Source organism: Poecilia formosa, unplaced genomic scaffold (assembly GCF_000485575.1).
Source record: "Poecilia formosa unplaced genomic scaffold, Poecilia_formosa-5.1.2 Scaffold15, whole genome shotgun sequence".
NCBI classification, from domain to species: domain Eukaryota; kingdom Metazoa; phylum Chordata; class Actinopteri; order Cyprinodontiformes; family Poeciliidae; genus Poecilia; species Poecilia formosa.
The window spans coordinates 2700574-2728408 of NW_006799954.1; the positions used below are offsets into that span (position 1 = coordinate 2700574).

General features: G+C 39.9%; 1 protein-coding gene across 2 annotated transcripts; it reads right to left on the reverse strand.

Annotated features, from left to right (window-relative positions):
• Positions 1–312: 312 nt before the first annotated feature.
• On the reverse strand, positions 313–27835 carry foxn2a (forkhead box N2a). 2 transcript variants are annotated; one of them, XM_007546217.2, is made up of 6 exons: positions 27564–27834; positions 12907–13484; positions 6543–6667; positions 6320–6369; positions 5632–5700; positions 313–4293 (listed from the first exon to the last, which is right to left on the reverse strand). In XM_007546217.2, the coding sequence occupies exons 2-6, from the start codon at positions 13468–13470 to the stop codon at positions 3869–3871; spliced, it is 1233 nt and encodes a 410-aa protein (XP_007546279.1). In that variant the 5' UTR covers positions 13471–13484; positions 27564–27834; the 3' UTR covers positions 313–3868. The 2 variants fall into 2 exon arrangements, with proteins under 2 accessions (XP_007546279.1, XP_016523981.1); XM_016668495.1 differs by lacking the exon at positions 5632–5700 and having other exon boundaries at positions 27564–27835.

The window sequence follows — 27835 nt, forward strand, 5'->3', positions numbered from 1 at the left end:
GAAATTGACTGAATTTTGCAGGATTGCCAAACATTCAAGTTTCAATATGTGCAAAACTGGTAGACATATAATAAAACAAACAAAAAAAAAACAAAAACAAGAAAACATACTAAAACACATATTGACACCACAGTTTGGGTATTTGACAAAAAAATATATATTCTACTTCACAATTAATTATTTGTGTTAGTCTATTACATAAAATCTCAATAAAGTAAATTGAACTTTGTTGTTGTTGAGAAAAAATACAGAGACACCGAAGCTTCTTGTCTGGTTTTTATAACGTAAAATATGAGAAACAGGAACAAGTCGTAACAAGAACAGGATTTTATTAATATTTTTGTAATACCATATATAATGCAATTGCATATCTTTGGCGAAAATAAATCTTATAAACATTTTTATCAACAGAGGTTAGCATACAAAAAAACAAAAGGTGTGTCAGTCCGATGGACATGGCAGACAACAGACACGAACTGATACTGGGTTGGCAGCTTTGTCAAATGCAAGAATTAGTACACCTAAAGGAACTGCAACAAATAATAATGATAAAAAAAAAATCACAATCAATATTCAATAACAGCCGATGAGCAATGAAGCAACCAATCATTTAAGTTGAGTGAAAACTTATCTGGCAGCTTTGCAAAGGTTGCTTTTAGACCAACTGCAAACGCTACAGCACACGAGATTTTTACTCGACATATCTTTCCATAATTACTTAGAAATTGTTGTTATAATCGAATGTTAGCCTTTCTCCAAACAGCAGCTGCCTGGTTGGCTTTAGCCGAGGTGATCCTGTTTTTGCAGTGATATTCCCAAACATTCCCAGGACCTCATAAAAGTCATTTTCCCTCTGAGAGTCTAATCTGATTCTGACCACTAATCTTTAATTTCTGACAAAAAGTTAAAGACAAACCATTCATGAGAGGATTGTGAAAGTTACTGAATCAACATCAGAAAATTTCTACAGCACGAGGGGAACAAGTCGGCTTTTAATTCAACCTCCCCTGCTGTACATCAGTTTTGGCAACCTAAAAAAATAAAATAAAATAAAATAAAACTCCCAGGTTCAACATGAATTCACTGCTTCTATTCAGCTTAATAAAAAAAAGCATAACAAACACAAAAAACTGGCAGTCATGGTTAAACTGAGGAAAAGAAACCCGCTGAAAAGACATTATACATTGGCAAAATATGTAATCACTGTAACAAGAAAAAAGGGTATTGCTGTAAAATAAACAAGGGAAAAATACTCAGACTTCACAGAGTAAAGAAAAGAAATGTGCTTAAGTCATTTTTTCACATGACCAGTGTTTGATAGAGTATGCATTCGAATATCCCATAAATTAAAGTTATAAATAAGGTGATGACTAACGAACAAATAATTTGTTCTTTTTTTTCACAGCTAAACAAGACCAGTGTATGCAAGTATTAGTTCTGGGAACCACAGATTTTACCTCAATTAATGGCTCCAAGTCTAAAGTGGCAAAAAAAAAAAAAAAAAATAAAAAAATAAAATAAAATAAAATAAAATTAAAAAACAAAATAAAACAAAACAAAACAAAAAATAAAATAAAATAAAACACAACCAAACAACTGGAGAGATTACCAGATTCTTAACATTACCACAAAAAACTTGACTACACTGTGGCAGCGAGGGAATTACAGACACATCTCAATAAGTTAAAATATCACTGAAAAGTGTATTTATTTCAATAATTCAAATGAAAAAGCTGAATTCATGTTATGCAGCTTTATGACACAGAGTGATGTTCAAACCTTATTTTTCTATCTATATCTTGAAGATTATGGTTTAAGTTAATGAACACCAAAATTTAGTTTCTCAGAATATGTAAATATTTCATAATTAAAGATAATTAATTTGTTACACATTCATGGAACGACTGTTGACTTGACAGCTGTCCAGCAGACAGTCAGGAAAAGGTCACCGTGAGAAATGCTGGCCATTCGCAGAGTTCTGCAGCTTCTTAGAATGGTAATGGAAAGTTGAGTGGAAGGAGAAACTGTGGTAGAAAGCGGTGCATAAGCAGCAGCGATAACCACAGGCGTGGGAGAGTCGTGAAGCCAAGACAAGCTGACGACTGCTGGGATTCCTTAACACCTCAGCAAGATTTTAGAGCAGAAAAATAATCATTTATTCACTGGTTTTATGTAATTTTCTGAGAAACTGAATTCTGGGTTTTCATTATTTGAGCAAAAGCAAACATCTAACATCAAACATCTCTGTGTGAAATTAACCAATAAACATGCTCCACTTTTTGAAATTGAAATTTTAAAATAAACTTTTTGATGATTTTCTAATTTATTAAGAGGCATCTGTAAAGTGACCATAACCCCCCTTTTGTTTGAAGTCAGTGGCACAAGAAAAAAAAAAAGTTTGGCAGCAACCACGTACGCTTTACCGACTTTTCCTGTGAACATCCGAGTTTTCGGGTAATGACCATCATTCCTGCCCAGGCAGACGTGAATCCCGTGGGTCTGCAGCCGACCTAAAAGCTCCAACACAACAACTTCCCTTCTGAGAGCTGCGTGCAATCAGCTGACACCGGCTTTACAAGCTTGCAAAGAGAGAGTGTGCACTTCCGTTTTTTGTTCTAGCGGGAAGAGCAACGACGAAACACTCCCTGCCAGACAGCCCCTGAGGTCAGCACTGCTCTTTAGTAACTCGGGAGTGACTGTAAAGTTAAAGTTTCGCTCTCTCCACGCAGCCTTCCCGTTGCTTACGGTCTCCCATCAATGGATCTCATAGCAGAAACTGAAACTCTTAAGCTGCAAATTTTCGTTTGCCTCAGAAGAAAAACGAGGTGCAAAATCCCCGGAGGGGAATCGGGGCGCTGCGTTTCAGAAGGAGCAAGTATCGTTTTATGCTGGCACTCTTTCGGATTTCGGCTGTTTTAGAGCCATCATCTCAGGATCAGGTTGAAATCAGGGATGCCACAATAAAATCTGTGGACGACAACCAAAGAATCTGGCATTGCGTGGCAGTCAGATGTTCACCAAATATGTGTTCACACGGTAATAATAATTAGCACAAAGAACTGTTGCTAGGTTCTCAACTAAATTTGGCAGTTGCAGAAAAATACTATTTTCACATCCTGAAAAAAGGAGCCACGGTTTGTGTGCAGTAAACGGATCGCATACCAACATCGTAATACTCCTCTGTTCCTTTTCTTAAATGAAAAGCTAAACTCGCACGCTCGGCTGAAAGAAAGACGCCGTCATGGAAAAGAAGAGTGAAAAAGTTAAGGTTGTGGATTCATTATTGCATGTTTTTAAGAGGATTCAAAGAGCGAGGGTTGCTTTCCAAATAGTGGCATTACTTTTGTTTTTTGTTGGGTTTTTTTGTCATCATTTAGCACAAAGAGGAGAAACTGATAACACCAGGAGGTTAGGTTTTGTCTGTTACAAACATGCACTCATTCGCTTCATAAATAGATTCACTTGGAAGAGGATACAAGTTTGAGGAGGAAGCATGCAACGCTTTGAGTTATAAAAACCTTCAGCTTTTTTTTTACCCCCTGTTTTTTGTCTTTGAAAGAGAGATTCTTGAATCACAGTCTTCTAAATCTGACAAAAAGCAGGCGGGTCGTTCTGGATAGGGGTCTTCTCGATGGTCCTCCACAGCCCAAACGCCCAACCCCCCCGAAGTTACTCTATATGGCTTTGTTCTCCTGTGTGAACGATACTATTGCCATTTGTTAGTTGGACGAGGACGCTCCCAACCAAAAGAGGCTCAAAATGGCCAGTGAACGATCAGGTGAGGAGAAGGAGGCACACTGGGACACACGATCAGGGGCCAGGGGTCAGGATTCACAGGGTCCGGAGTCTTATCGGGGCGAGGGGAACTTCATTTCCTGTTAAGTTTTGTGCTCTTGACAGTGCGTTTGGACCCCTCTGTACAGCTGCGTATACCGGCGAGGTGTAGCAAAGACCCCGCCGCCTCTTTCAGCTCCTCGTCCAGCTCCGGCTTGACCTCGCGCCGGGGTCGCTTGCTGATGGGCCACTTGATGGCGGGCGGACGTCGAGAAGTCTGCTGGACGGCCCTCTCGTCCCAGAGGTCGGAGTCCTCGTCGCTGTGGAAACCCTCGCTGCCGGCGCGCCGAGACTGGCTGCGCTCGCAGCCGCCTTCGTCCAGGGACGAGAGGGAGGAGGAGGAGGAGCGGGATGAGCAGCGCTGCAGGGCTGCGCTGCTGTAGTTATGGTCCTGCTTCGGATCGCTGCTCACCAGGACAGAGTCGGGTCGGGAGAGGTCCAGCGGGCCATCGGAGTTACCTGAACAGAGGAGTAAGTGACATGCTGAATACACTTCATGGTGGCATCCTGGAGAAACGAAAAGCAGGAATCAAACCCAGCCGGGTCTGATTGTGTTATTTATGGTCAGAGTATAAAGCAGATGTCAGGTTTGTCCTGATCCAAAGAGGAAAATCCAAGTTGGAAACCATTAATTGGATTAATCGTGACTAATCAATTACTGAAAAGATCGTCAACTAATTTAGTGCTCGACTAATCGCTAGCTGGAATAAACAGACTCAGAAAAAGGTCAGATGCTGAAAGAACAGTATACTAGTAATTAAGTCAAAACTGTGCAGAAAATATAAACGTTATTTAAACATCCATGTTTTAGGTGTTTCTTTGCCTCCACACACCTGACTTAAATAAAAACTGGTTCGAAACTCTGCTGCTCGCATCGTTACCAAAACGGCTTCATTTCACCACGTCGCTCCAATTTTGCAACAACTTTACTGGCTTCCCGTTTCATTCAGAATTCAATTTAAAATCCTGTTGTTTACATTCAAGGCAATCCACAACCCTGCCCCTCCTTATCTGTGTGATCTTCTGCACATCACCACCCATCCACGTTCCCTTGGTTCTTCCTCTTCCATCCACCTCAGTGTGCCTCTTGTCCGCCTCATCGCCACGGGGAAAAGAACCTTCTCTTACTCTACTCCCAAACTCTGGAACGCTCTTACCCCTGATATCTGTAATATTGATTCTCTTCTGACCTTCAAAGCACAACTCAAAACTCATCCGTTCAAGTTAGCCTTGTCGCTTTAACTGTGTAGTTACTTTGTGGTTTTGTGCTTTTGTAGCCATTTCTTTACTGTTTAATTTGTGTTTTTATTTTGTAAAGTGTTCTTGGGTGTTTTGAAAGGCGCTGACAAATAAAATGCATTATTATTATTATTATTATTATTATTATTATTATTACTATATGTTTAATTGCAAAGCTGTTAGTGTAATGTTGAGGAGGTAATTCATTCATTGGAAGCAGGGAAACCTCTAATGAAAGGACAGTTGATCATGAGGACCAGGACTGGAAACCACTGATCGATATTTAAATAAACATTGGTTTGTAATAGTGAACATCGTGTGTGCTGATCAGCTTCTGACCGGTTCTGTAAGCAGACTAAACGTCAAAATATTCTTCTTATGAAAGTCACATTAGTCAGTTATTCCCGGAGTGAGAACCAGAAACTTGTTTAAACAGATACAGACATATAAAAGCACATAAACCGACCAAAGAAGCAACATAAAAAGAAAGCAATGACAGGGTGGTATGAAAGAGGCAGGAGATCAAAAACCAAAACGTATGAGTGTGGATTCTCTTACATGGGTCAACGTGGTGCCCAGGGGCAGAGTTTAAGAGCATCATGGCAGTGGCAGCATCAATGTCAGACTCTGGAAGAGGAGAAAACATGCACGATGGTCAATCCTAAGCCATGGAAGCATGGAAGAATGGCAACTCTACTAGGACTGGGATGACAAGGAATCCTTCAGGAATTTCACACAATGAGCAGGGAGAGCCCATCAGTGGAAATCGGGTGAAAAACCCAAGTAGCCCACAAAAAACAAAACGACACCCACCGACAGTAAGAGAGCATCTGATCTTTCCAGACCTGACAACGTGTCTGAAAGCCTCATAGCTCACTTCTGCATTATTAATGATTACACTGAGACTGAGTGCTCGACACTGAGCACCAGCAAAACCTCTGCTTGTCGTCAAGGTTACAAATCCAAGAAGCTAAAAAGAAGTGGGGGGGGGCTGGCTGTGGAAACGGGGGTGACATCGATTGAGAGCTCACAATGCTATGGTGTTCATGAGACATCCATGAGCTCAAAGCAAAACACCAAACCAAGAGCTGAAGTGCAAAAATAAAATAAGATGCTGAATGTTGGACAAAAATCATGACGATGCAAACACAAGCACATGCTGAACTCTGGACACATGTATGGTCATTTGATTTTAACATTTCGGATAAAGCGCCACAAAAAGGAATGAAGTTGGGTTCATCCTCACCTTTGAATGAGCAGCCTTGTAGAAAGAGATGGCGAGGAGGTGAGGAGGCACTGCAACACACAAACAACACACACACACACACACACACACACTGAGGCTCAGATGTCGAGTCTGAGGAGCAGAGATTCAAAAAGGCCCACTCTGATACAAACGCGGTTGTTTGAGCCACTTCTGTGATTTATGACGCCGGTTTCCTGTAACGCAGCAGCTGATGGCAGTTTACCTGGGCGGGGAGGCGGGTGGCGTGCAGAAGGCATGTGCAGCTGGGAAGTGCTGCTTCTTGAGAGCTTGGATTAGGTTGGGACGATACTCAGGGTCAACACACCAGAGGGAACCTTTCCCATTGGCCTGCAGGACAAAAGAAATGCATCCAGTTGAATCATTCAGTGCTATAGCAATCCTTGCTAACCTGAAATCTTTCATTCACAAGGAATCAGTGTTGCTTATCTAAAAAGCTGATGATTATTGGAGATGTTGCCCTAAATCTACTGTTTCAGTGCCTTCCCAAAGTATTCCTAACCCTTCATTTTGTCACACACACAAACCGCAGTGTATTTTGATTAATCATAATTAATCTTGATTAATCGAATGTTGAAATCAAAGTCAACTAATTCAGTAACCGATTAATCGTTAACTGGAGTATACAAACTCAAAAGCAGGCTATTTGCTGAAAGAACAACACAGTCAGAGCAGTAATAAAGCCAAAACTGTGCATAAAATATATTCAAGGATTCAAGAGGTAGGGCTACCCTACAATATAATAAAATATATTGTATTTGAGATTAATAAAATGTTTATCTGAAAATATGTTCAAAACCCAGAACTGTTCTAGTGGCATATTTTTAGCTTCACCTGTTTCAGATTTTGTAAAGAAAAATCTCCAATTAAGCACCTTTTGTTATCCAAGTATTGCGATTAGTCCTATGCTATTAAAGTTAAGGCAAGCAGAAAGAGCTGAGCTGTTCACATGTTCATGTTAGAAATATATATATAATTTTGCTGCAGATGCCTCCTTTGCTACAAATGATCAAGTGTTCGGTAAAGGAATGCTGTTACTGCATTTTAAGGCAATACAATGTTTACTTTCTCATTACAAAAGGAACTGAATTATTTGTTTATCTGCATCTTTTAATGTATTTCTAATACTGAACAACAAGGCTTCAGTGGTTAAATAAAAAATCATGTACAAATTTTTTGCCCAGTTAATGGATTGCCAGAATAATCAACAGACATACAATTAAAAACTTGAGAAGTGTGGCCTGCATAACGAGAATGGAATTTTACACATTCTTCTTTCCAAAAGAATTTATGAATCCTCAGGACTTTGACTAGGCCATTCTGCCACATTAACATGCTTAGAATTAAACCACTCCATTCTAGCTCGAGGCTGAATGTTAGGAGTTCTGGGCCAACCCTGGTAGATTTGGATTTGTGCCGGACTATTTTCAGAAGAAGGATCAAACAGTTCTCCTGAGACATTTAAAGTTTAGGACATAATTTTATAGCCTAAACCTACTTTTGAATTTTTCCGCAACTTTATCCTTGAGCTGTCTGTTGTGTTCCTTTGTCTTCAAGATGTTGTTTGTCCTCTAATGTTCCTTGAAAACCTCTGAGGTCTTCACAGAACAACTGTGTATATACTGAGATCAAATTACACACATCTGGCAATTTAGATAAAAGATTTCATTTAGAAGTATCAGAAAGACCGTACTTTAAAATTGTCATGTATAAAGTGTTCATAGTTATGCTCTACATATCTCAAAATCCTAATAAATACATTGAATTATGCAAGCATATGAATACTTTTCACTTCACTTATTGAAGTGAGAAAGTAAAAGTAACTGGTCAATGACAAACAGATTCATACAGGAAATGAATTGTGTCAAACTTTCCTATTATAAGCGACAATGAAACACATTGTAGTAAAAACAGAAAAAAAACTGTGCAGCTCTGTATAAAAAGAAATCATCCACTAATCCACTCACAGATGCAAAAATTTAACGCCAGTTTTTGAACAACCGTCCAAGCAACGGTTCTTTGAGTCTCAAACTGTGGAAAATTTGCTAACACCGGCTACGAATTCACTGACAGTCTCAGCAAACAGGAAGCGTCAGTGTGACTGTGTTGCGCCAACAACCAGTGTGATGAGAGGAGCACTGTGTGCCACTTTATCTGATAGTGCCGTATTCTGGGCCCGGTACGGGAGAACAGTGCGAGGGAGGGGAGGAGGAGGAGAATAACCTTGACTCAGATTACCAACCGGCTCTGATGCAGGAAGAAGGAAATGTCTCCATGGCAACGAAAACCACCAGCTAGTGTCATGTGAAACTGGTGCTGGTGTCTCAGCAGACGAAGGACTCACACTGTGCACCTGCATGCTGAGCAGCCTGTGCTGCGCTACATTGTTACTCACAGAGTCGGAGCAGCCGTCTCCACCCAAGGTGGGGAAAACGATCAGGTGTTGGCTAAACACGGCCCTGGCACCCCTGGCTCAAGCTGCACCCACCCAGCATCACCCTGGCGGCGTGGTGAAAGTTAAACTGCCAGGTTTTAAATCTTGTCGCGTTAATGACGCATAGTTAGCTGGTGATAGAGTTAAAGTAGTAAAGGGCAGCCATAGCCATCTTCCCTCGCCAATATCTAAATGAACTGTAGTAAAGCAATTTCTAGATTATAAAACAGCATTGCAGAAACCACGTCCGATTATCTGAATGGTGGGTAGCTCCAATTAAGGTTGAAACGATTAATCGGATTAATTGCGGCGAATCGATCACTGAAATAATCGTCAACTAATTTAGTAATCGATTAATCGTTAACTGGAGTAAACAGATATAAAAAAAAAGCCCATTGCAGAAATAACCACACCCTCATAGCAGTAATTAAGCCAAAACTGTACAACAATATACACATTTTGAAATTAAGATAAAAAAAATATATATATTTCTGTCTGTAAATATATTCTACACAGAACTAGTTAGGTAGCAAAGCTTTAGTTTCATCAAGTTCAAATTCTGTCAAGAAAAATCTCCTATTAAGCACTTATTCAGTTGTTCCAACTGATCAGCACTACACTGTATTAATGTTAAGTAAAGCAGAAAGGGCTGAACTTTTCACATGTTGATGTCAGAATTAATTTTTTAAACTGCAAATGAATCCCTTGCTACAAATATGCCAAAGGAATGCTATGTTATTGCATTTTAGGCAACAAAATGTTTTTATTTTAAAAATAACTATTATTTTGTCATAACATTATTATTTTATTATTCACATCTTTTAATGTATATCTACTATATTAAAAAGGCTGAAGTGGTTAAATAATTACTCAGCGGAATGTGCCAATTTCTTTATCCATTTAATCGAAATATCGTCAGAATAATCGATTACTAAAATAATCAATAGTTGCAGCCCTAGTCTGAATGTTTCAAAGAATGGGAACCACTGTGTAAACTATACGAGGAGCAACATTGCAACTAGATGTTACAAAACTGTGTGGATTAACACAAGTCAATCATTTTCAGTGTTTTAATAATTTTAAAGAAAAAATTCATTACAAATTAGAGGGCATCCATTTTTACCTTTTTAAATTCGATGAGCCTGTTTCCAGTTTGCCACAAGCTAACTACACTAATGTAGGCTACCTCGTTTGCCAGTAAAAGTCCAGACCCATTTCTAATTCAGAATTTGTAGGAAGATTGTTATTTTAAACACACCAATTCTAATTTGACTGAGCTTGATGAACTTTGCAAAGAAGAACAGGCCAAAAATTCAGTCTCTACAAAAGACATGCAAATGTATCTGCAGCAGAAGGTGGTTCAGCAAAGCACTGAGTCAGGGGGGCTGAATACAAACCACACTTTTCAGAACTTAACACAGAAAACAACTTGAAAAACCACAAATCATTTCCCCTTCACTTTATAATTACTTTGTGTCGTAATCTGTATTGTGTCCGTCAGCTGAATTGAAGCTGTACAGTAAAAATACAAACAGAAAATAAAAAACAAGGCAATCTGTAGTAGAGAAGTGGACCGCCAACGAAAGACAATGAAATGGGAAGAAATATGTAACTTTTTCTACTTCTAATTTACAAGATAACATTAGCTTGCATTCATAGCATCTCAATCATTTAGTCTTAACTGTGTTTTAAAATTACGAAAGTTAAACATCAAGTGTACAAAACCATGAATCACAGATTTCACCACAAAACCAGCATTATTGCTTTAAAATATGAATATGGCTTTTTTTTTTAAATCCAAGCTACTCCAAAAACATTATGCACAAACAAAACATATAAACCTTAAAATAAACTGCAGCCCTTTATTTACTATTACTATTTCTGCTGTCATAATGGACAAAAATATGATGTGTGGCAGCATAAAGGCAACTTTAATTTCTTAGAGTTTTCCTTTTCATTGCAGTGCTCTCCTATTTTTGGGCTTTACAACATGTCTAGATTACAAGATCTCCTTCATGTTCTGATCTGTTGAGTTTTCTCTCAAAAATTTAAATTTTGTTTGCCAGAAAAGTTATGGTTATTTTCCCAAGCAAGAATGCATGTTAAATAACCATCATCAACTTTAACACACAAACACTGCTGCTGCAGCATGTCTCAGTTGCTTCCTTCCCTAAATTTGACGTCTATCAGTTCAACTGCTGGACATTTCCCTCCTACTAAAATAGTTGCACTACCTTGAGGTGCTTCAGGAGATAACATCCTTTATTAGTGTGCTGTGTTTGCATTTCCTCTGTAGGAGTATGTGCAACCTTGACTGGATTCCACTCTTATCGTAACAAAGTCACAGAGGTCCCCGCAGCTGCGTCAAAGCTCAGTACTCTGCCACAGGAGCTGCGCTGCAGCTTAGTGCTGCTGCAACATACCCCAAGTCTAAGGTGCCGCACTCCCGATGAAAACAACCATACCAATGATTGTGGTTTAAGCTAGCTAAAACCACAAAGTTATTTCCACAAAAAATGTGAACAGCACATGAGACCAAAATAATAACTTTTAATACTGAAATGTTTGCTATGGTCTACATCAGTGGTGTCCAAACTGTGGCCCAGAAGATTTGGAAATTGTCCGTTCTTCTTTTTTGTTTTTTTTAACAAGGCAACAATTCAAGAATTTTTTTATGTTTTGGATCTATAATGATATACATATTTCATTTAAAAAAGTATTTATTATTGAGCAGGTAAAACTAAAAACCTCAATAAAGTTTTTTCATTTTTAATTTCCGCCAGTAGTTTAAATTTGCCAGTTTTGGGCCCCAGACCAAAAGGTTTGGACACCTCCAGATTACCCAATCATGAAGAAGACTGCTGTTTGACAGCTGTCCAGCAAACAATGACAACTTAATGATGAACAGCCTCAGAAGGTTACTGTTGGAAAAGCTGGACACTGTATCAAAGTTAAAGTGACACACAAGCAACAGTGACAAACGTAGCCTTGGGGAAACGGTGAAGCAAAGCCCATCCAGAGGTTTGACAGGCATTCCAGACGACTACAGCTGGAGTCAATGATTCAGGAGTCTTCCACACACAGGCATTTGTAGGTCAGGTGATTTGGGGAGTCATGTTATCTGCTGGTTGCTCTATGTTTTGTTTTATTAAATTCTAAGTCAGCTCAGACATCTGCTTAATCCTCTCTGGTGACATCTTTCATGGAGACACTAACTTCTTCTAACTTCTTCCAGCAGGACTTGGCTCCTCCCCCCATTGCAAAAAGCACCGACACCTGCTGTAATGACCTTGGTATCGCTCTGCATGAACAGCCGGCAAACAAACTCGTTCTAAACTCGATGAGCTCGGTACAAACGACACAGCTTCCCAATGTGTCTGCAAAACAAAGCAGGCAAGCTGAAAGCAGGCAAGCAAAAGGAGCCTCAGCCAAGGGTTGGGTCCATATTGTATACGTCAGTGGTCTCATACACCTGTCCTTAGGAGCCGGTGTCCTCCAACATTTTGACGTCGCTTTGCTTCAGCACACTTGCCTCTAATATTTGATCATTGTAGCTGCTGGTGAGGCAATTTCAGCTTTTAATTCAAGTGTGTGGGTCAAGGGAGGTTACAGGACTCGGACCCGTGAGGACTGCAGTTTGAGGTCAATGGTCTAAATGGACATACTTTTCAGCTGACTGACACTGTAGGTAATAAAGCTATTTTAACATAATCATCAAGTTAGTTTTTTTAAGTTGAATACACATGCACAATATGTAAATAAAAAAAAAGAAAGTCGTCCAACTGGATCATGAGTAGAGTATTTCTATTCTAATAACTGCATAGCTTCTATATTTTATAACTGAGTACAGTATTTTTTACTATTATTGTTGTTACTGTTAATTAATCTTGTTCTTTATATAATTTTTTAACACTTCTGGAACTTTTTTGTGTGAACCTACATATCTTGATGTTGCCGTCACACTCGAATTTCCCCGCTGAGGGACAACTAAAGCTGTTCCTATTCTAAATTGACTCAAACTAATAATATTACACATATATTATATCGCATGTTAGTTACAGTTTTTGCATTGAATTACAAAAACAAATTCACTTCCCAGTCTCCTAAAATCAGAAGGAACACCTTCCTGACCTACCTTTCCCAAGCTCTTGTCAACCTTGCGGAAGCATTTATTTAGAGACAAGTTGTGACGAACTGAGTTCTTCCAGCCTGTGGGAGCGTTGGAGAAGTAAGGGAAGTGCTCCAGAATCCACCCGTAGATTTCTTTAACGGGCAGAGACTTGCTGGGAGACTGCTCGATAGCCATGTAGATGAGGAGGGAAAACGAGAAAGGGGGCTTAGATTTCAGCGAGTCCCGTTCCCGGCCCCTGTTTTGCGATGAAGATGACGAGGACGACGAAGGGCCCTGGTTTTGTTTGTAGTCTCCTTCAATGTCAAACAGGGGGCTGCCACTTGTCTGAGCTTCTGGGCCCCCGAGAGTGAAGTTCTGGAGCAGGTTCTCGTGGAGCCAGTTGAGGTTGGTGAGCTCCTCATCCTCTGCACCTGAAGCGCGATCCACGCTCGTCGCCAGTGGACTGGATGCGCACTCCGCCTCAGGCAGGGTCCCCACACCGCAGACACCTCTGAGTCCCGTTCGCTCTTCTTGCATACCCGGAATTTCCGTTTTCTTATCTGGTGACATCCCAATGATTGGACCCATTAAACCAAAGAGGTCTGGAGAAACAAGAGAGAGGTTGTTAAGAGTTGAAACAATCTGAAAGCAAGAGCTCAGACAACTGTATGCTACACTTTCAAATGATGCGCCCTTTCAAGGCGCATCATTTGCCCATCCCTCGGCTTCTAGAAAAGCCGAGGGATGGGCCTTTCTAGAAGCCCATCCCTCGAAACTGTCTCTGCTGCACTTCTTGGATTTCTCCCTCTTCCTCATGCCTGGATAGAACGATAAAAGCCTCTCAGCCCCCCCCATCTCCTCTCAACTCTCATGGAGGACCATTGAGGACACCATCTCAAGCAACTGAACTGACTTAAGGCTCCACTCCTCAACACCCACCTCATTTCCAGTCAAGATTCAGCTGCTCATTATGTGTAAATGAGCAGGAGACCATCCAGTCACTGCAGGCCTGCATCTTACAGAGTGGATGGCTCTTAAAAACTGCTCAGCATTCAGCGAGGATCAAGTCTCAATTAGTTGCATGCAAGATTAAGTAGCATAAAAAGGCTGCAGACCATCAGCCATTTAACGGCACAAAGAAATTCAACCTTAGCAGTGATTTATCATTAGCAAATCCCAGCCAAGTACCCTTACTTAGAGAATGACACTTGAGAATGGCAGAGACGGAAGCAGGATATGTAAAACAGCATAGATCTTATCCAAGCTTTTCATTGGTGCACATCTAGTAAAGAGTGTAAAGGGGGGAAACTAGTACATAGATACTGTATTATTGAGGAGCTGTATATTGCCACAGTTGGTAGTACTGTCGTCTTGCAGCAAGAAGGTCCTGGGTTTGAATCCTAACTCTGCACAGAGTTTGCAAGTTCTCCTTCTACATGTGTCTTCTCAAAATTTTGGTTATTTCTCCTGTGTATATTTATGTTTTCCTGTGATGAACTGGCAAACTGTCCAGGGTGCATCCCACCTCTTGTCTAATGACTACTGGAGAAAGGAAACCTTGCATTATTGGGTATTTATTATAAAGATATACAGAGAAACTGGCCTGGAATCAATCAATCTTCATTCAATCCGATCTTATTTTGATCAGTGAACACGCTATAGCTTAGCATCATAAGGTAGCATAAACAGCAACAATCTTTTCTGTAGATTCCACGACTGAGGGAAGAAGGCTCAAAGGTAGCAACACATGAAAACTGAATTAGGCTATTTGAGCGCTTGGTTTAGGAAACGGGAAACAAAAGTGAGAGACATTTTTGTGCCTCATTGAGGCTGCCAGAGAGCAACAGAGAGCTTAATACACAAAGTCATAATAGAGTTGATAAAAGCAGCCCAATTTCATCCTTCTAAGGTGACACGATCCACCCATAGTGTCACCTAACATGGAGGGTCAAGAAATCTCATAATACAGGACTAAATGATTTAGTTTTTCCTCTAAAATAGTGTGAATCCCCAAGGTACGGCAACTTCTCTCTCCACACCCAGCATGTTGTCGCCTCTGCTCTTAACATAAATAATTAAGGACCACTCACAGCAGTGAGAGTATTTTTGGAATAATGTGTTTTTTTTTTTCTCCATTCTTCTTATAGAGAATTCATAATTAACTAAAATCGGTGCCGCAAATTAAACTACAGCCTGTATATGTGCTCAAACATTCTGATCAGTTTATCTCTAGTTGCTAATTTTTTAAAACCATAGACCATAAGTGATGGCTTAGCACACTGCTTAGTGAGGCCAAGAGCATAAAGAGCTCACTCTTTGTCTCGGCTCACAACAAGCTTTATGTCCTGGTTGTCACCATGACAACCATGTCATCCCTTCAACATGAGCAGAAATCCCATAAACAAGAGTCAGTAAGAAAATAAGTAATCCACGCTGGCTAACACCAACACAGATGATGACTGTGGACCCTTCCACTCCCCTCCCCCATTTAAACCAATAGTCAACGTCGTGATCCGTTATCGTTCTTCCTGGGGGGGTCTGAGAGGTTGTGGATCTGGGCTGAAGTCGGTAAAGGCACACCGTGTGCGGTGGATAGCCATGTCTTTCATTTCTGAGATAGGATAAGAATTGGGTCAAACTCAAGAGTGTGTGTCAGAGACAGGAGAGGGAGTGAGCATACACATAAATCAGTTTGTAAAAGCCAGTCAACGAGGATGGGGGGGTGAAGGGGAGGCATTAGTGCTTTTACAGAATAAACCATCGACTCTCACTGAGCAGATTTGTTCGACTCAGATTAAGAATAATTTTCTAATCTGGTTTCTTTTGCCTTAAAATCATGTGTTGTTTTCATGTCTTTATTAATAAAGCATATTGCTTCTTTTAAGTTGTTGTCTCCAACATGTACCCTTAGTCCATCTCTTTATCCGTTAAGTATTGCACAACAGAATTATACTGTTGCACTGCATTCACTTCTGCAATTTTGCTCACTAACTAAAAAGAGCCTATTAAGTTCCCAAAGACAAATGGAGAAGCCACTTGAACAAAGGAAGCGAAGACAATAGTAATAAGTAAGATTCTACACTAACCTGGAAAAAATGAAGTCCAAAAGACTAAAAAAAACAAAAAACAAAACAACTACAACAAAGAGAACAAGTGGTAGGAAGAAAGGCTGGGTAGGTTTTCCAGTCTGTGATGAATCACAGCTCTCAGCAAAGTAGAGCAAGCAGATATGTCAGGCAGCATGAGGACTGCCTGTTAGTGTCACAGGAAAATATCTGCTCAACAACACAGATATCCCTCCACAAGACGCTTCTTCTTTCTGATTTAATTTGCAACCAGTAAAAAGATCTACCAGTCCCCAGACTCAAACAAAAAATATCATTTGAGCTTCTGAAAACAACTGTAGACTACGAATAGAGGTCTTTTGTAGTGTCATCATAAACCCCTGAGATGAGTCATCTTACTTATTTTCTTAAAAAGCACATAGATGGTAGGTTTGTGAGCACATGCCAAATGTTTACTTGAGATTTAATGTAAGACAGCTACATATATTTCCATTTATACATCAGTGAGAGAAAAAAAAAAAGAGAAGGGACAATGAAAAGAATCAGTTCAATTGCTATTTACTAAAAACTCTTAAACTGTTTAAGAGTTTCAGTGAAGTTTGAAGGTACAACTGTGGTGGACATGAGTGGTTTGCCTGTATCAAGGTTCAATCAAGGTTTTTAAAAGGTTCATGTTTCTAGACCGCTAAATATGCTTCATCACATCCTTCCTATGGTATAAGGTCCTGTGAATACGAGTAGAGTAAAGCCTAAACTGATGATCTGTATGCTATAAAGTTTGTCTTAGGAAGCGTCAGTCATTAATTGTTTTAGCCCATCACATTTAATGTGGAAGATGTTCCCGGTCTTTAGTGTTTTGGTTCTTGTTTCCTTTAAATATTTGTGGATTTAATTTCAATCAATCAATCAAATTAAATCTCTCATTAAAATCGATGCACATTTTTGTCCATTTCTGATGTTTTCTTGTTCTTCATCTTCACACAAACATTTCCTCTGTCCTTTAAAGTTATATAACCTCTGTTTATTTGAGGTTTTCTGTACATTCACCACATATTAATCTTTGCTTAACTCATTAGCTCTTAGTCATTGTTGTTTCTGTTTTTCCTTGTTTTTGTCTGATTTGTCACCCTCACAGTTTGATAAGTGCTCAATAAATAAAGACCAACTGACTGAGACTGACTGAAGGAAGAATTATTTGCCTGTTTAGAAATAGAAATAGAAATAGAAATCATGGAAATATTTAAAGAGCAATTGGGAATCTACAGAGTTATAATTCCATTACTACTATGAAGAGCAAAATGAGAAAAAGGAACATTATTCTGTGCAATAATCATATAAGAATTACTACTTAAGAAGTTTATTCTAGATTTTTGTTTACGTCTAATAATACATATAACTCTCCCAATAAATATGCCAGGATAAGATTGCAGCATAAGGATTCATTACTGCACTTTTAAATAAAATTTGTTTGATCATTTTATAGATTTTAATAATACTTTTACTCAAGATAGTTATGATGTATGAATTTCATAACGGCCTAAGCTTGCGCTATGTCTTCTGTTGACAAGTAGGTCAGATTACACCAGACATCCACACAGGTGTGGCCAAACGAAGACTTGAGTGCCGTCTCGATGGATTAAAAGGTGCGGCCAAACAGGCTGCTGTGAACAGCCCACATGGCCCTTGTTTCTACGTAAACAGACCGTGACTGGCCGTAAACCTGCATGGCGGAGCATTATGGGAGAAACGGGCAGTGGAACTATAAAATGAGTGAAGTGATTAGTTTAAAAGCCAGCAGTGGAAATAAAAATCTGTCACAGACACAGAAAAAAAAATAAAAAATTACAAGCCACCATTTGCTTCAAACTAAATAACTTACGGAAATCTGATGTTTATTTACAATTATTGAGTACAAAGAATTGCAGTGTAAAGGAAGTGTAACGTTATAAAATGGACGGTTTATTTTTCCAAGCATTTCTGAAGACAAAAACAACCATAAAAGTGACGAGTTTGAATGTACACCTTCATTTAATTGTATTTTTCTTTTCTTGATTCAGTTTAGTCTTATGAAATATGGCGGATTGGAGTAAACAAAGAAGTTTCCTTACAGGAGAAAACTACTTTAAACCAGGAAGAAGATTTTAAAAAGTTGGGAACAAAAAAAGATTTATTATTTCTCAACATCAGCAAACTTGCTAGTTATGTAGGGAAACAAAAAAAACAGAGATTCGTTTCTCTTGTCTAAAACTACCCAATCATGTGTTTCATTACATGGTTTTTAACTTTACTGCCGCCTGCTTTACACCAGGAATTCTGTTCTTCTCCTACCAGTGGCATTGACACCGGTCTAGTGGCAGATCAGACGCAATGGGTCAGGTGAGGAAACCGACACTGTTTTCCTGTTTGAATTGCAAACCTGCCATTGTCGCTTGTAAGCTGACCAAATTTACCTGCCCCTTCATGAATTTCCAGGTGCTGGTGCTAATTTCCACAAGTAAAAGCACATGAAAGCTTTCAGTCAGTCGATTTTACCCACTTGACCTCTTTGCTTGGCTTTTGGGAGTTGGAGAGAGCTTATCCCCCTTGAGTCGCCTCTTTCAAATGACTTTCATTTGAATATTACCAGACGGAGGGTGGACAAGCGAGGAAGCCGTCTTGCATCCATCCAAACACAGGAAGTATTTTGCCGTGCCTGCAGCTGTTCAATTACCAGTGCTTTTGCAGTGATCACAGTTATTATTGCTCTTATGAAAAAGGCATCAAAGAGAGTCGGCTGGGACCGCGGTGAATAAAGGAAGACTCATGAGTGGAGTCGAGAGGCAGCTAATAAGGCATCCTGGCCTGTTGACTGCTGCCCATCCTTGAAAATACACCCAAGCTTTAATGGTGCTGACCTGATGGCTCATCTGCAAGTTAAAAAAGCCAGCCAGACTCATCATATTCATGTGCAAACGGGCAGGCTAACAGCAGGTGCCACGAGACACCCTCCCTCCCCGTTCAAACTGCTCTTTTATCCCATTAAGCACTTGGTCTATTCAAAAATACACAAAGACATATGGAGATGGCTTTAAGTGGCAAATCAGCGGAGCTGCTGTGCCAGAGAACGTACAGGAGGTTCAGAAACGAGGCGCTGCTCTGAGATGTTTCCCTAGAAGTGAATCTCATGACCGGGACTCAGTTGCCACGACAGCCAGTGTTGTGAGGGAAGCAATTGTGCTCATGTCTGTGCATGAAGAGAGAGCTAATGTGGGGAGATCAATACAGGCGGAAACTGCTGAGGCCAGCAGTCTGCTGCTGTTCTCCACAAACCTGTCTGACAAAGGCAGCTGCCAACCTGGATGCCATGGCGCTCCTGTCTAAGTGCCATTAAGGCTCACTTTATAACGCTTCATAAAAAGTGATGCTTCAGTTAGGCGGACAATTACCTGTGCCGAATCTTTTATATGGGCACAACAGAGCCGGATTTAAGAGTAAAGATGGCAGAAATTATAAACACAACTGCCTTCTGTTCGCATATTCACGCCACACCCTCTTCACTTGGAATAAAGCAGTTGACACAAACCAGTTATACAAAGGTGTGTCGCAAAGCCCCATGCTGACGACGGCTGTTATTTGAAACCCTAACTGATATTTTAGTTGACTACTCAGTCTGGTTGGAGCTTGAAATATGTGAATGACACAAAGGCGAGCGTAGGCAGAGTGGGACAGAGGGAGAGGCTGTTCCAGCGTGAGGCAATTCTTTTATTTAATAGCAAAGTCAAATTATATGGAAATGAATAAAATGACCGTTAATGCTTGGGTTAATGAGGCTTTAGTTAAAGCAGTGCTACATTCTGAAATAAAGCTGCTTGGTAAAAGTGTGAAAACGCTCACACAAAGCACTACAACCGGCCCCACACTCAGCTGCTACAAAGACGCAGTTGTTTTTCCTCTAATCATGTTTCCGAAGTGCTCAGTATTCACCTCGCACTTTCAAACAGGGGCCTCGGAGGGAAGGAAGCACCTCCTGCCTGTTGAGGAAGTTCGCTTTTTCAGAACAAATTCACACAAACATGGCGAAGTCTCCTCCACGTCAAAACACAAGAATCGGTCAGAGTGAAAGGCGAGACGGGGGGAGCTCGTTGCTGGAGCGACAGCAGCCACATTTGCAAAACTACGAACTTCACCGGCCTTCAGACGCAAGCTGATCATGAAGTGTTCAAGCGCACGACCTCAACAACAGACGATTGTGACATTATGTTCACACAGAGACTTTAAACTGAAACAAACAAACTCCACTCTGACTGTAAACAGAGGTGAGGCCTTCCAAAGTACACGGAAAACCCCCCCTTCAGCCAACACTGAAACCTTATCTCTTTGGTCATGTGTCTGTAGGGTCAGAGTACCAACACTCAACCCCCCCGCCGCCGCCATCAACAGCCTCAATTATAGCCTTACAACTACATATTCCCATATACGTACCCCGGTTAATGAAAGCAGTTTTAATGCAAAGAGCTTTCACGCAGAAGCTGAAAGTTATATAACACAAACTTTTTAAGCTCTTTGCTCCACTTTGGGCAGCAGTGAAGAGTTGGTATCTGCATGTGACATTCCTCGCTACTGAACAGCAGCAGCCCTGAGTAAATAAATGTTAGTTTACAAAAAAAAAAGTCTACTTGGCTTGAATCCTTGCACAATGAACAGTAAATTGTCTTATTTGTGATAAAGTTTAAGATGTTGCATCATTTAAGAACTAATTCTGGACATTCTCCATGACACCTACTCAGCCTCTGTTACACCAACCCTCATTTTTCAAAAAGTTGTCACTTCAAAGCCATTAATTCCCAAACAGATAAACACAAAGTAGTATGTAACTACTACTAAAATCTGATTTTAGTATGTAACTAAAATCTGAAATGGGTGGGTTCAGAAGTCCCCTCACTTGTAAATGTAATCCTCAGTATAGATCCAGCTGCTCTGTAAAGGCCTCGGAGATCTTGTGGGGAACATTAGTGTTCACCAACCTATAAAGACAGGCCGTCCATCTGACCCAACAGACTGGGCAAGGCGGGCATTAATCAGAAGTAGCATATGGTAACTCTGGAGGAGCCGCACAAAAGCACAGCTCAGGGAGAAGAATCTGCTTGCTTGCATTTAATCATTGTGCTCTACAAATCTGGCCTCCATATACAGCAACTGATGAAACAAAACTATAACAAGCACTGCCACAAACCACAAAGACACAACAACCTGTGTTCTGGTTTGATGAGAATAGGAGAGGTGTTTTCACACACTGTGATAGGCTGGGTTTGATTTGGGATCAAAATTGCAACATTTCTTAAATTTTCAGCTGGTGCGGTTCGCTTTCACACTGCATTGTGTCAAGCGATCCAAAGCTCTTGAAGAACCAGTTCCCTTCCCTCGCTTGTGGTGGCACTGTACCAAGGACCACTTAAGAAAAAAAACACCAAAACCTCCAAAGACAATGAAGATGGAAACTTCCATATTCAGAGAAACAAAAACAGAGAGCGTCAGAATTTAGCGGTTGTAGGATTTCTCTTTTGTCATTGGTAAACAACCCCAAGCCACTTGTCCTGCTAATGCTAGACATGCATTTGTTTTGATTGTATTTACCCAGAATACCTTGTGCTACAGTCTGTTTACTGCTTTTGAACTGGTCTCCTGTCCGCTTATGATTCACAGATGAATACACTCAACGTATCCAATTTCACTTCAACCGAACTGAGATCTAGGTTTTTAGACAGACCACATTTCGCTTTTCTGGTCCACATCAGAGTATGTCACGCATTCAAGCCTCTCCAAACACATCTTATAAAAATATTTGTTCATAAAAGTAATATTAACATAGCCATAAACCTCAACCTAACCTATTGTTACATACAAGCTTGTTGGCCTGTATCCTCGTCGACATCCACGCATGCCATTATTTCAGCCAAAAGTGATAAGACAAAGACCTATTGTGACACAGGACACAGCCGTCTTCCCCTCTTCCTTTCTCCCAATCAAGGAAACGCTCATGTCACTGTTGCCTTCAGTAAGGCGGCCCCTAATGGGCTGTGTCTTGAGTCCACCCATCAGAAATGAGGCAGGCGCTCAAGACGGTGAGGATCAGAGAATGGGAGGAAGGAGGGAGGGATTCAGCTCACCACAGGGACCAAAACGTCCAGCAATCCAGAGATGTAAGAGAACAAGTGGAGCAGAAAGAGAGAGTAAAACGACAGCATTTAAGCAAAAGGCACACTAAAACTGACCAGGATTCTGAAATAAACACCCAGTAATTTTCTTGCTTTTAGTATATCTCTCAACAGGTGACAAAAACGTCAAGTTTACAGCTTCCTGAAAGAGACGTGAACTAATGCAAGACATCAGAAGGAGCAAACAAGCAGACAGTCTAAAAACAACAGAAACAAAATGACGCCCACAGAAATGTAAAGAAGAAGGCAGCAAACATGAAAGCGTACAATGTCTCAGAAGGCTTTTACATTTGCAGCTGAAATTCAGAGCCGCCACGCATGTTTGATCAGCAGAATGTCACAGACCCAAAAAGACAGCGAACTACATCCTCCTGGGGACGTCCCCCTAAATCACGCAGGGGCTGCGTGGGTGATCACTCCGGCAAGCTACTACGGAAAGGCTTCGGCTTCATGATTCACACAGGTCAGCGTTACCAGAGAGCTCAGGCTCCATTAATTCATCTCAAGTAAATAAAACTTTGGAGTTTAACAACCTAAGCTGACCGATGCAAAACAAGAAGGAAATCATATTGTTCAAAAATGTCTACACTTTAATTTAGCTGATAAGAAGAGAAGTCAACTTATAATCAGTTTTTGTGAGAAGCAAATCAGTGCAGAAGGAGCCCTGCAGCATAATTATGGGAAAAACAGTCACTTCAGCGGCTAAATCACCAACTTCCTGTTTCTGCCTATGAATTTACATTACAAGAATAAGGGCAACTAAAAATTCAGCTGCTTAATCTGTCGGTATAATCAAAGTCACATTGACTTGGTAATGACAGGGTTCTGAGCGAATCAGAGTCACAAAGCTGTGAGGTTGTTTTTTTTGTTTTTTTTCCCCCATTCAGTTGATTCATTCAGGAGAAATTAGGTTCAGCCTATGTTGAGCAATCGGCAAAAAGTTTCTGCCACACGGATCGGCTTTCGAAATGAATTCAAATGCCACAGACGCTCGGCTGCGGTGAATTCCAGAGGACTCAGCCTTTCATTTGCTCCGGGCCAAAGTGCATAGTCCTGTGATAAGAGATAATAGAACGGCAACATTTTAAGCTGACGACTGGTGCCAACCCGTGTTCGGAAAGTCAATCAGAGTCACACTTCAGGAATAAAAGAAGTTTGAACCAAAAAATATACTGTCTAATGTGGCATGGTCATTTGGTATTCCGTTTTGTGGTTTTATTTTTACATCCTGATTGGAGCACCTTCCTGTTCTGTCATCAACACAGTACAAAGGAACAGCTACCTCATTAAAAACACAATAAAGAGTTTACAAAGTTGTTACAGCCAAGAGGAAAGTTCTGTGGTGTCCTATTACGGCTTAGAATATATTTGATACCAGACACCGTGGAAGGAAAATACTCCAAATGTTAATGGAACATGAACTTTCAAACTTTTTTTTTTAGAACGTGTAAACTATAAACAAAGCTGCTGGAGACGTTCATCATCAAGGCTACACGATGAAAATCTGAAATTAGAAGGAGAACATAATATCACATATCACGCGAACTGGAAGGAAATTTCAGTTTCAAGTTACACCATCATCAGGCAAACTTTCTCACCCTCAATTCAGCCAGTAACCTTTTCAAACACTGTGGGCCAGTCATGGGTCGGTGTAACATTCTTGGTTTTGGTGGCATTTTTAAAAGGAAAAACAAAATGATCTAATTTCTGTTTATTACACTTTTTTTGTATTATTTTTATTGGAATTACAGAAAAAATACAACAAAAACTACAGAATTTAGTTGTGGTTTCCCAGTGTTTATTGTGCATAACATTACCATGTTTTGCAGTTCTGGTAATTTTTGAGTAACAATGAGAGTAGAACATGATGACATTAGTTGATCAATGACTTGAAGGTAGTAGTTAACCTTCAGTTGGACATGTTGCTTACTGTTTTGCAAAGGGAGTTTTTAAACTGTCTAATGTGGAATAAAACACTGATATGTGGTGTTTTTTAGTTTCCATGCCTTAGCTGTAGTGGAAACTAGTGAATATGTCGTTCACACAGCTGACTGGCAGTGCACAGCAAAAAAGGCAATATGGAAAAAAAAATAGTGGCACTATAATTTAAACTAAAAAAACAATATGATAAAAAGGGTATTGGCTGAGATTACGTAACTTTTCCCCACAAGCAGGTTTGCAAATAAAACCCTGAATATTCACAAAATTCTGTTTCCCACATACTAAGTTAGAAAGAGTTGTGATGAGTCTGTTCAAGTATATCTAGGAACAATTCAACTCTGACATTATTTCACATCCGTGTTGTCATTAAATTCATCTGATATCACAACACTCTTCAGCAGCTTCTTTCTATTCGTAGCAATGGGCTTTAGTAAAGTTCTGGCAGCCACCAAACCCCTTCAGAAGCTGCTCCACACTGAAACGGGGTTCACAAGAGGATAGATGCGAAGGCATAACAAAACAAAAGCAAAGACAACAGATGCTTGGAACACAGAAATTCTGGCAATAAATTAATGGCTGGCTGGCAACATCTGTTCCTTTTATTGTCTGCATTTGACCCTCAGGGTCCACTTGCCTTTGTCTTCCACTAAAGATTTAACAACTGGCAAGTATGAAGAAAGCGACAACTTTGATGTACAGCGAAGTCGCCACCTCACAAAACGTGAACGAAAATTTCTATAATTTATTGATCAAGTACACAGAGAAACCTCTGAGCACGCAATAAATTTTAGATGAGGTTTGTACAATTCAGCGAGTCCAAAAGTGACAGACAGCAAGAAAAAAGGCTTAAACGGCCAACGAGACTTAACATATCAAAGAGTGCTGTATTGCATACTATGACTGGGAAACATAGATTTTTTTTCTTATAACTTCACCAAGTAATCACCATTTTACATGTAATATATTAACCGACGGCTACAGTTTTACGCTTTAAATAGGCAATAAAATAAATCCTAAACATGTAATCCAGGTTTTCTGAGGCGGGGTTGTATACGACGTTCTCAGATACAAAAAAAAAAGTTACAATAGGTTTTATTCTGACTTTTATTGCATCAATTCAACCCACAATGTGAATGATTTACACCCTTTTTAACAACTGACCCATTTTTTTATTTTCTAGGATGTACTTAAGCTATACTGTGAAAAATATGGTTACGTGACTTCAGTAAATATCGTCTAGCGCCAGAAGCGAACCCAGTGATTTTAGTTTGATCAGTGATTGTAATTTTATATTTTTACATATCACCAGCTCAAAAGATGGATCAGAACAACAACAAAAAAACTAAATGGATATGAATAACTTAAATTGTTTGCAATATTTGAAGTCTTTTTTTTACAATTATATCCATAATACCCAGAGAATTCAAATGCTACACAACATTTTACATGGGTACAAAGTGATTTATTCAGGGTTACAAAATAGAAATAGATTGAGATGAAATCGCAAAGGAACTTTACACATTTAGCATGTGGACAATCTTCCTTGACATTACCACCTGGAGCGAAACTAAATAAGTATTCAATCACCTGACAACAGCAAGTTAGAGTGAGTTAAACAACTCTAACTTGCTAAACCAAACAATAACATCACTAAACAAATGAGGCTTGCTCATATGCAAAGAATGTAAAAACTAATATGTTCATTATTGAATTTTGGTCCCCAGGCAGAACTGGCCACTCATCTCTGTAACAATGACGTAGAGCCCCAAATTTCATGCTTTACCAGAAAGACAAAAATTAAATTAACCAGATAAATGGGAGCATATTGATGTAAAACTCTTCATTTTTAATTTTGTACAGTTACAAGTATTACAACTGTAAATTATTTCGTATCCCAAATAAATCAAACATTTCCAAGCAAATTATTTTTTTTATGCATAGTAATGTATGCAAAAGTAAACATAGTCTCATTCTTCAGAAACATAACTAGAAATTGCAAGTTTTGACACATATATCATGTTAATCGCCCCCCCACCCTGCTGGCCTGGAGTGATCTTATGCTTGTCCCTTGATAAATAAAATGTCCTAAAAGCTGTAACACTGTAAAGCAACAAAGCTATCATTTTAGCAAGAATATATATTCTGCTACTTTTCACCTCTAGCATTATATATATTCCATTTGCAATATTTTAAGTATACATCATTTCTTTTAAATCCTGAGCAAATCAGGACTTTTTAAAGATTATATTATATTTTCTATGTATAAACCTTGTAAGTGAATTCAATATTTATCTTATTGTTGGTCAACGCAAATACAAGGGTGAAGTTTTGAAACATTCTTTGTGAAAGGATCAACGCTCTAAGAGGCCATGTATGGCCTGGAACCTATAAGCAGCTGCTTGTTTCGCTTGTACCTTGGTCTGGCTGCGTATCTAGTAAAAAGCACTGCCAGAACATATTGACTCAATTATAAAGACTACCATATTAGTTAGTGAATGATTTAAATACTTTACATCTTAGTAAAAGTATATTAAAACCTATTGGCATATGGCACAAGCAAAGCAACCACAGTAGACATATTTTTCTACACCAACATTGTAGAGCTCCGTATCTGGGACAATCTTGTGATAATCCATTACATCATGTGCCTAGCTTAGCCACCGTACCTCATAACCTCTGGTGCTGTCAATACATACCATGAAATATTCAACTATTTATAGATACCAAAAAAAGGAACGAGTGTCTCACATCAGAACCAACAAAAGAACAGACTTAGTATTGCTTTGTGCTACAACTTGAGATAAAATGAGTCGACCAAGGCGGTTTTAATGGAGCAATTAAGACTAAGAGCCAGTAGGAAAAAAGATAAGCTGAAAGTGCTGTTCGCACTGAAATCCAATATGCTTTGTAGCGTCTTGCTTGAAGACCACAACTTACAAGAAACCACAGCACTAACGCAGCGATGAACTCAAAGTTAGTAGGAGGCAAATTATCCTCAGCAATTTCCGATAAACAACACTGGTAACTAAGTAACTTTACACCCGTTAGTTCACCAAGTTTAGTTCCCTATTTAGTGTTGTAAGTTCACTACATGTTTCGTTATCAGTCTCCCACAGCACAACCGTGAAAAGAAGTAGCGCTAGCAGTCGCTCGATGAGTCAGTGAAGGTAAATCTGCTGCTAGCTTTAGCATGACATTTAAACTATTTAGAATTACGTAGCGACAAAAAATATCGCAAAGTGTCAGCCGAGAGCTGTTCTCTGCTTCTGTAATTCAGTCTCTGTCCTCTTCCCGGAGAAAACAGAGAAGTAACGTTAACTAGGTGGCCACATGCTGTCGCTTGATCTGCCATGCTGGCTCCTCTAAGCAAAGTCACTTGACCAATTTTACTTTTAGCTTGTTCGCAACGCTAACCCTTTTCCAGCCGAGCACATTTTGATCCCGTATATTACAGATATGTGTATTTTTAAAAAATACTTACAATCATGCACGTCGCTACCCTGGAGCGGTGTGTGTAAAAGCAGAGTTTAATTCAGATGTCTGTCTCACACAATGTCAGAGATCAGATCAGCAGCTGCTTCCTCCATACACGCAGCGCGCAGATCACACAGCGCACGGCAACGCTACCAAACCCCTCGCCGTCGTCATGGCAACAGGTCCACTTCAGCCAATCACAACCCCTCCCCTCCTATCTCCCCTGGCAACTGCCGCAGCGCTGGAGCGCCGCGAACGCGCACGCCATCCAGTTTTTTG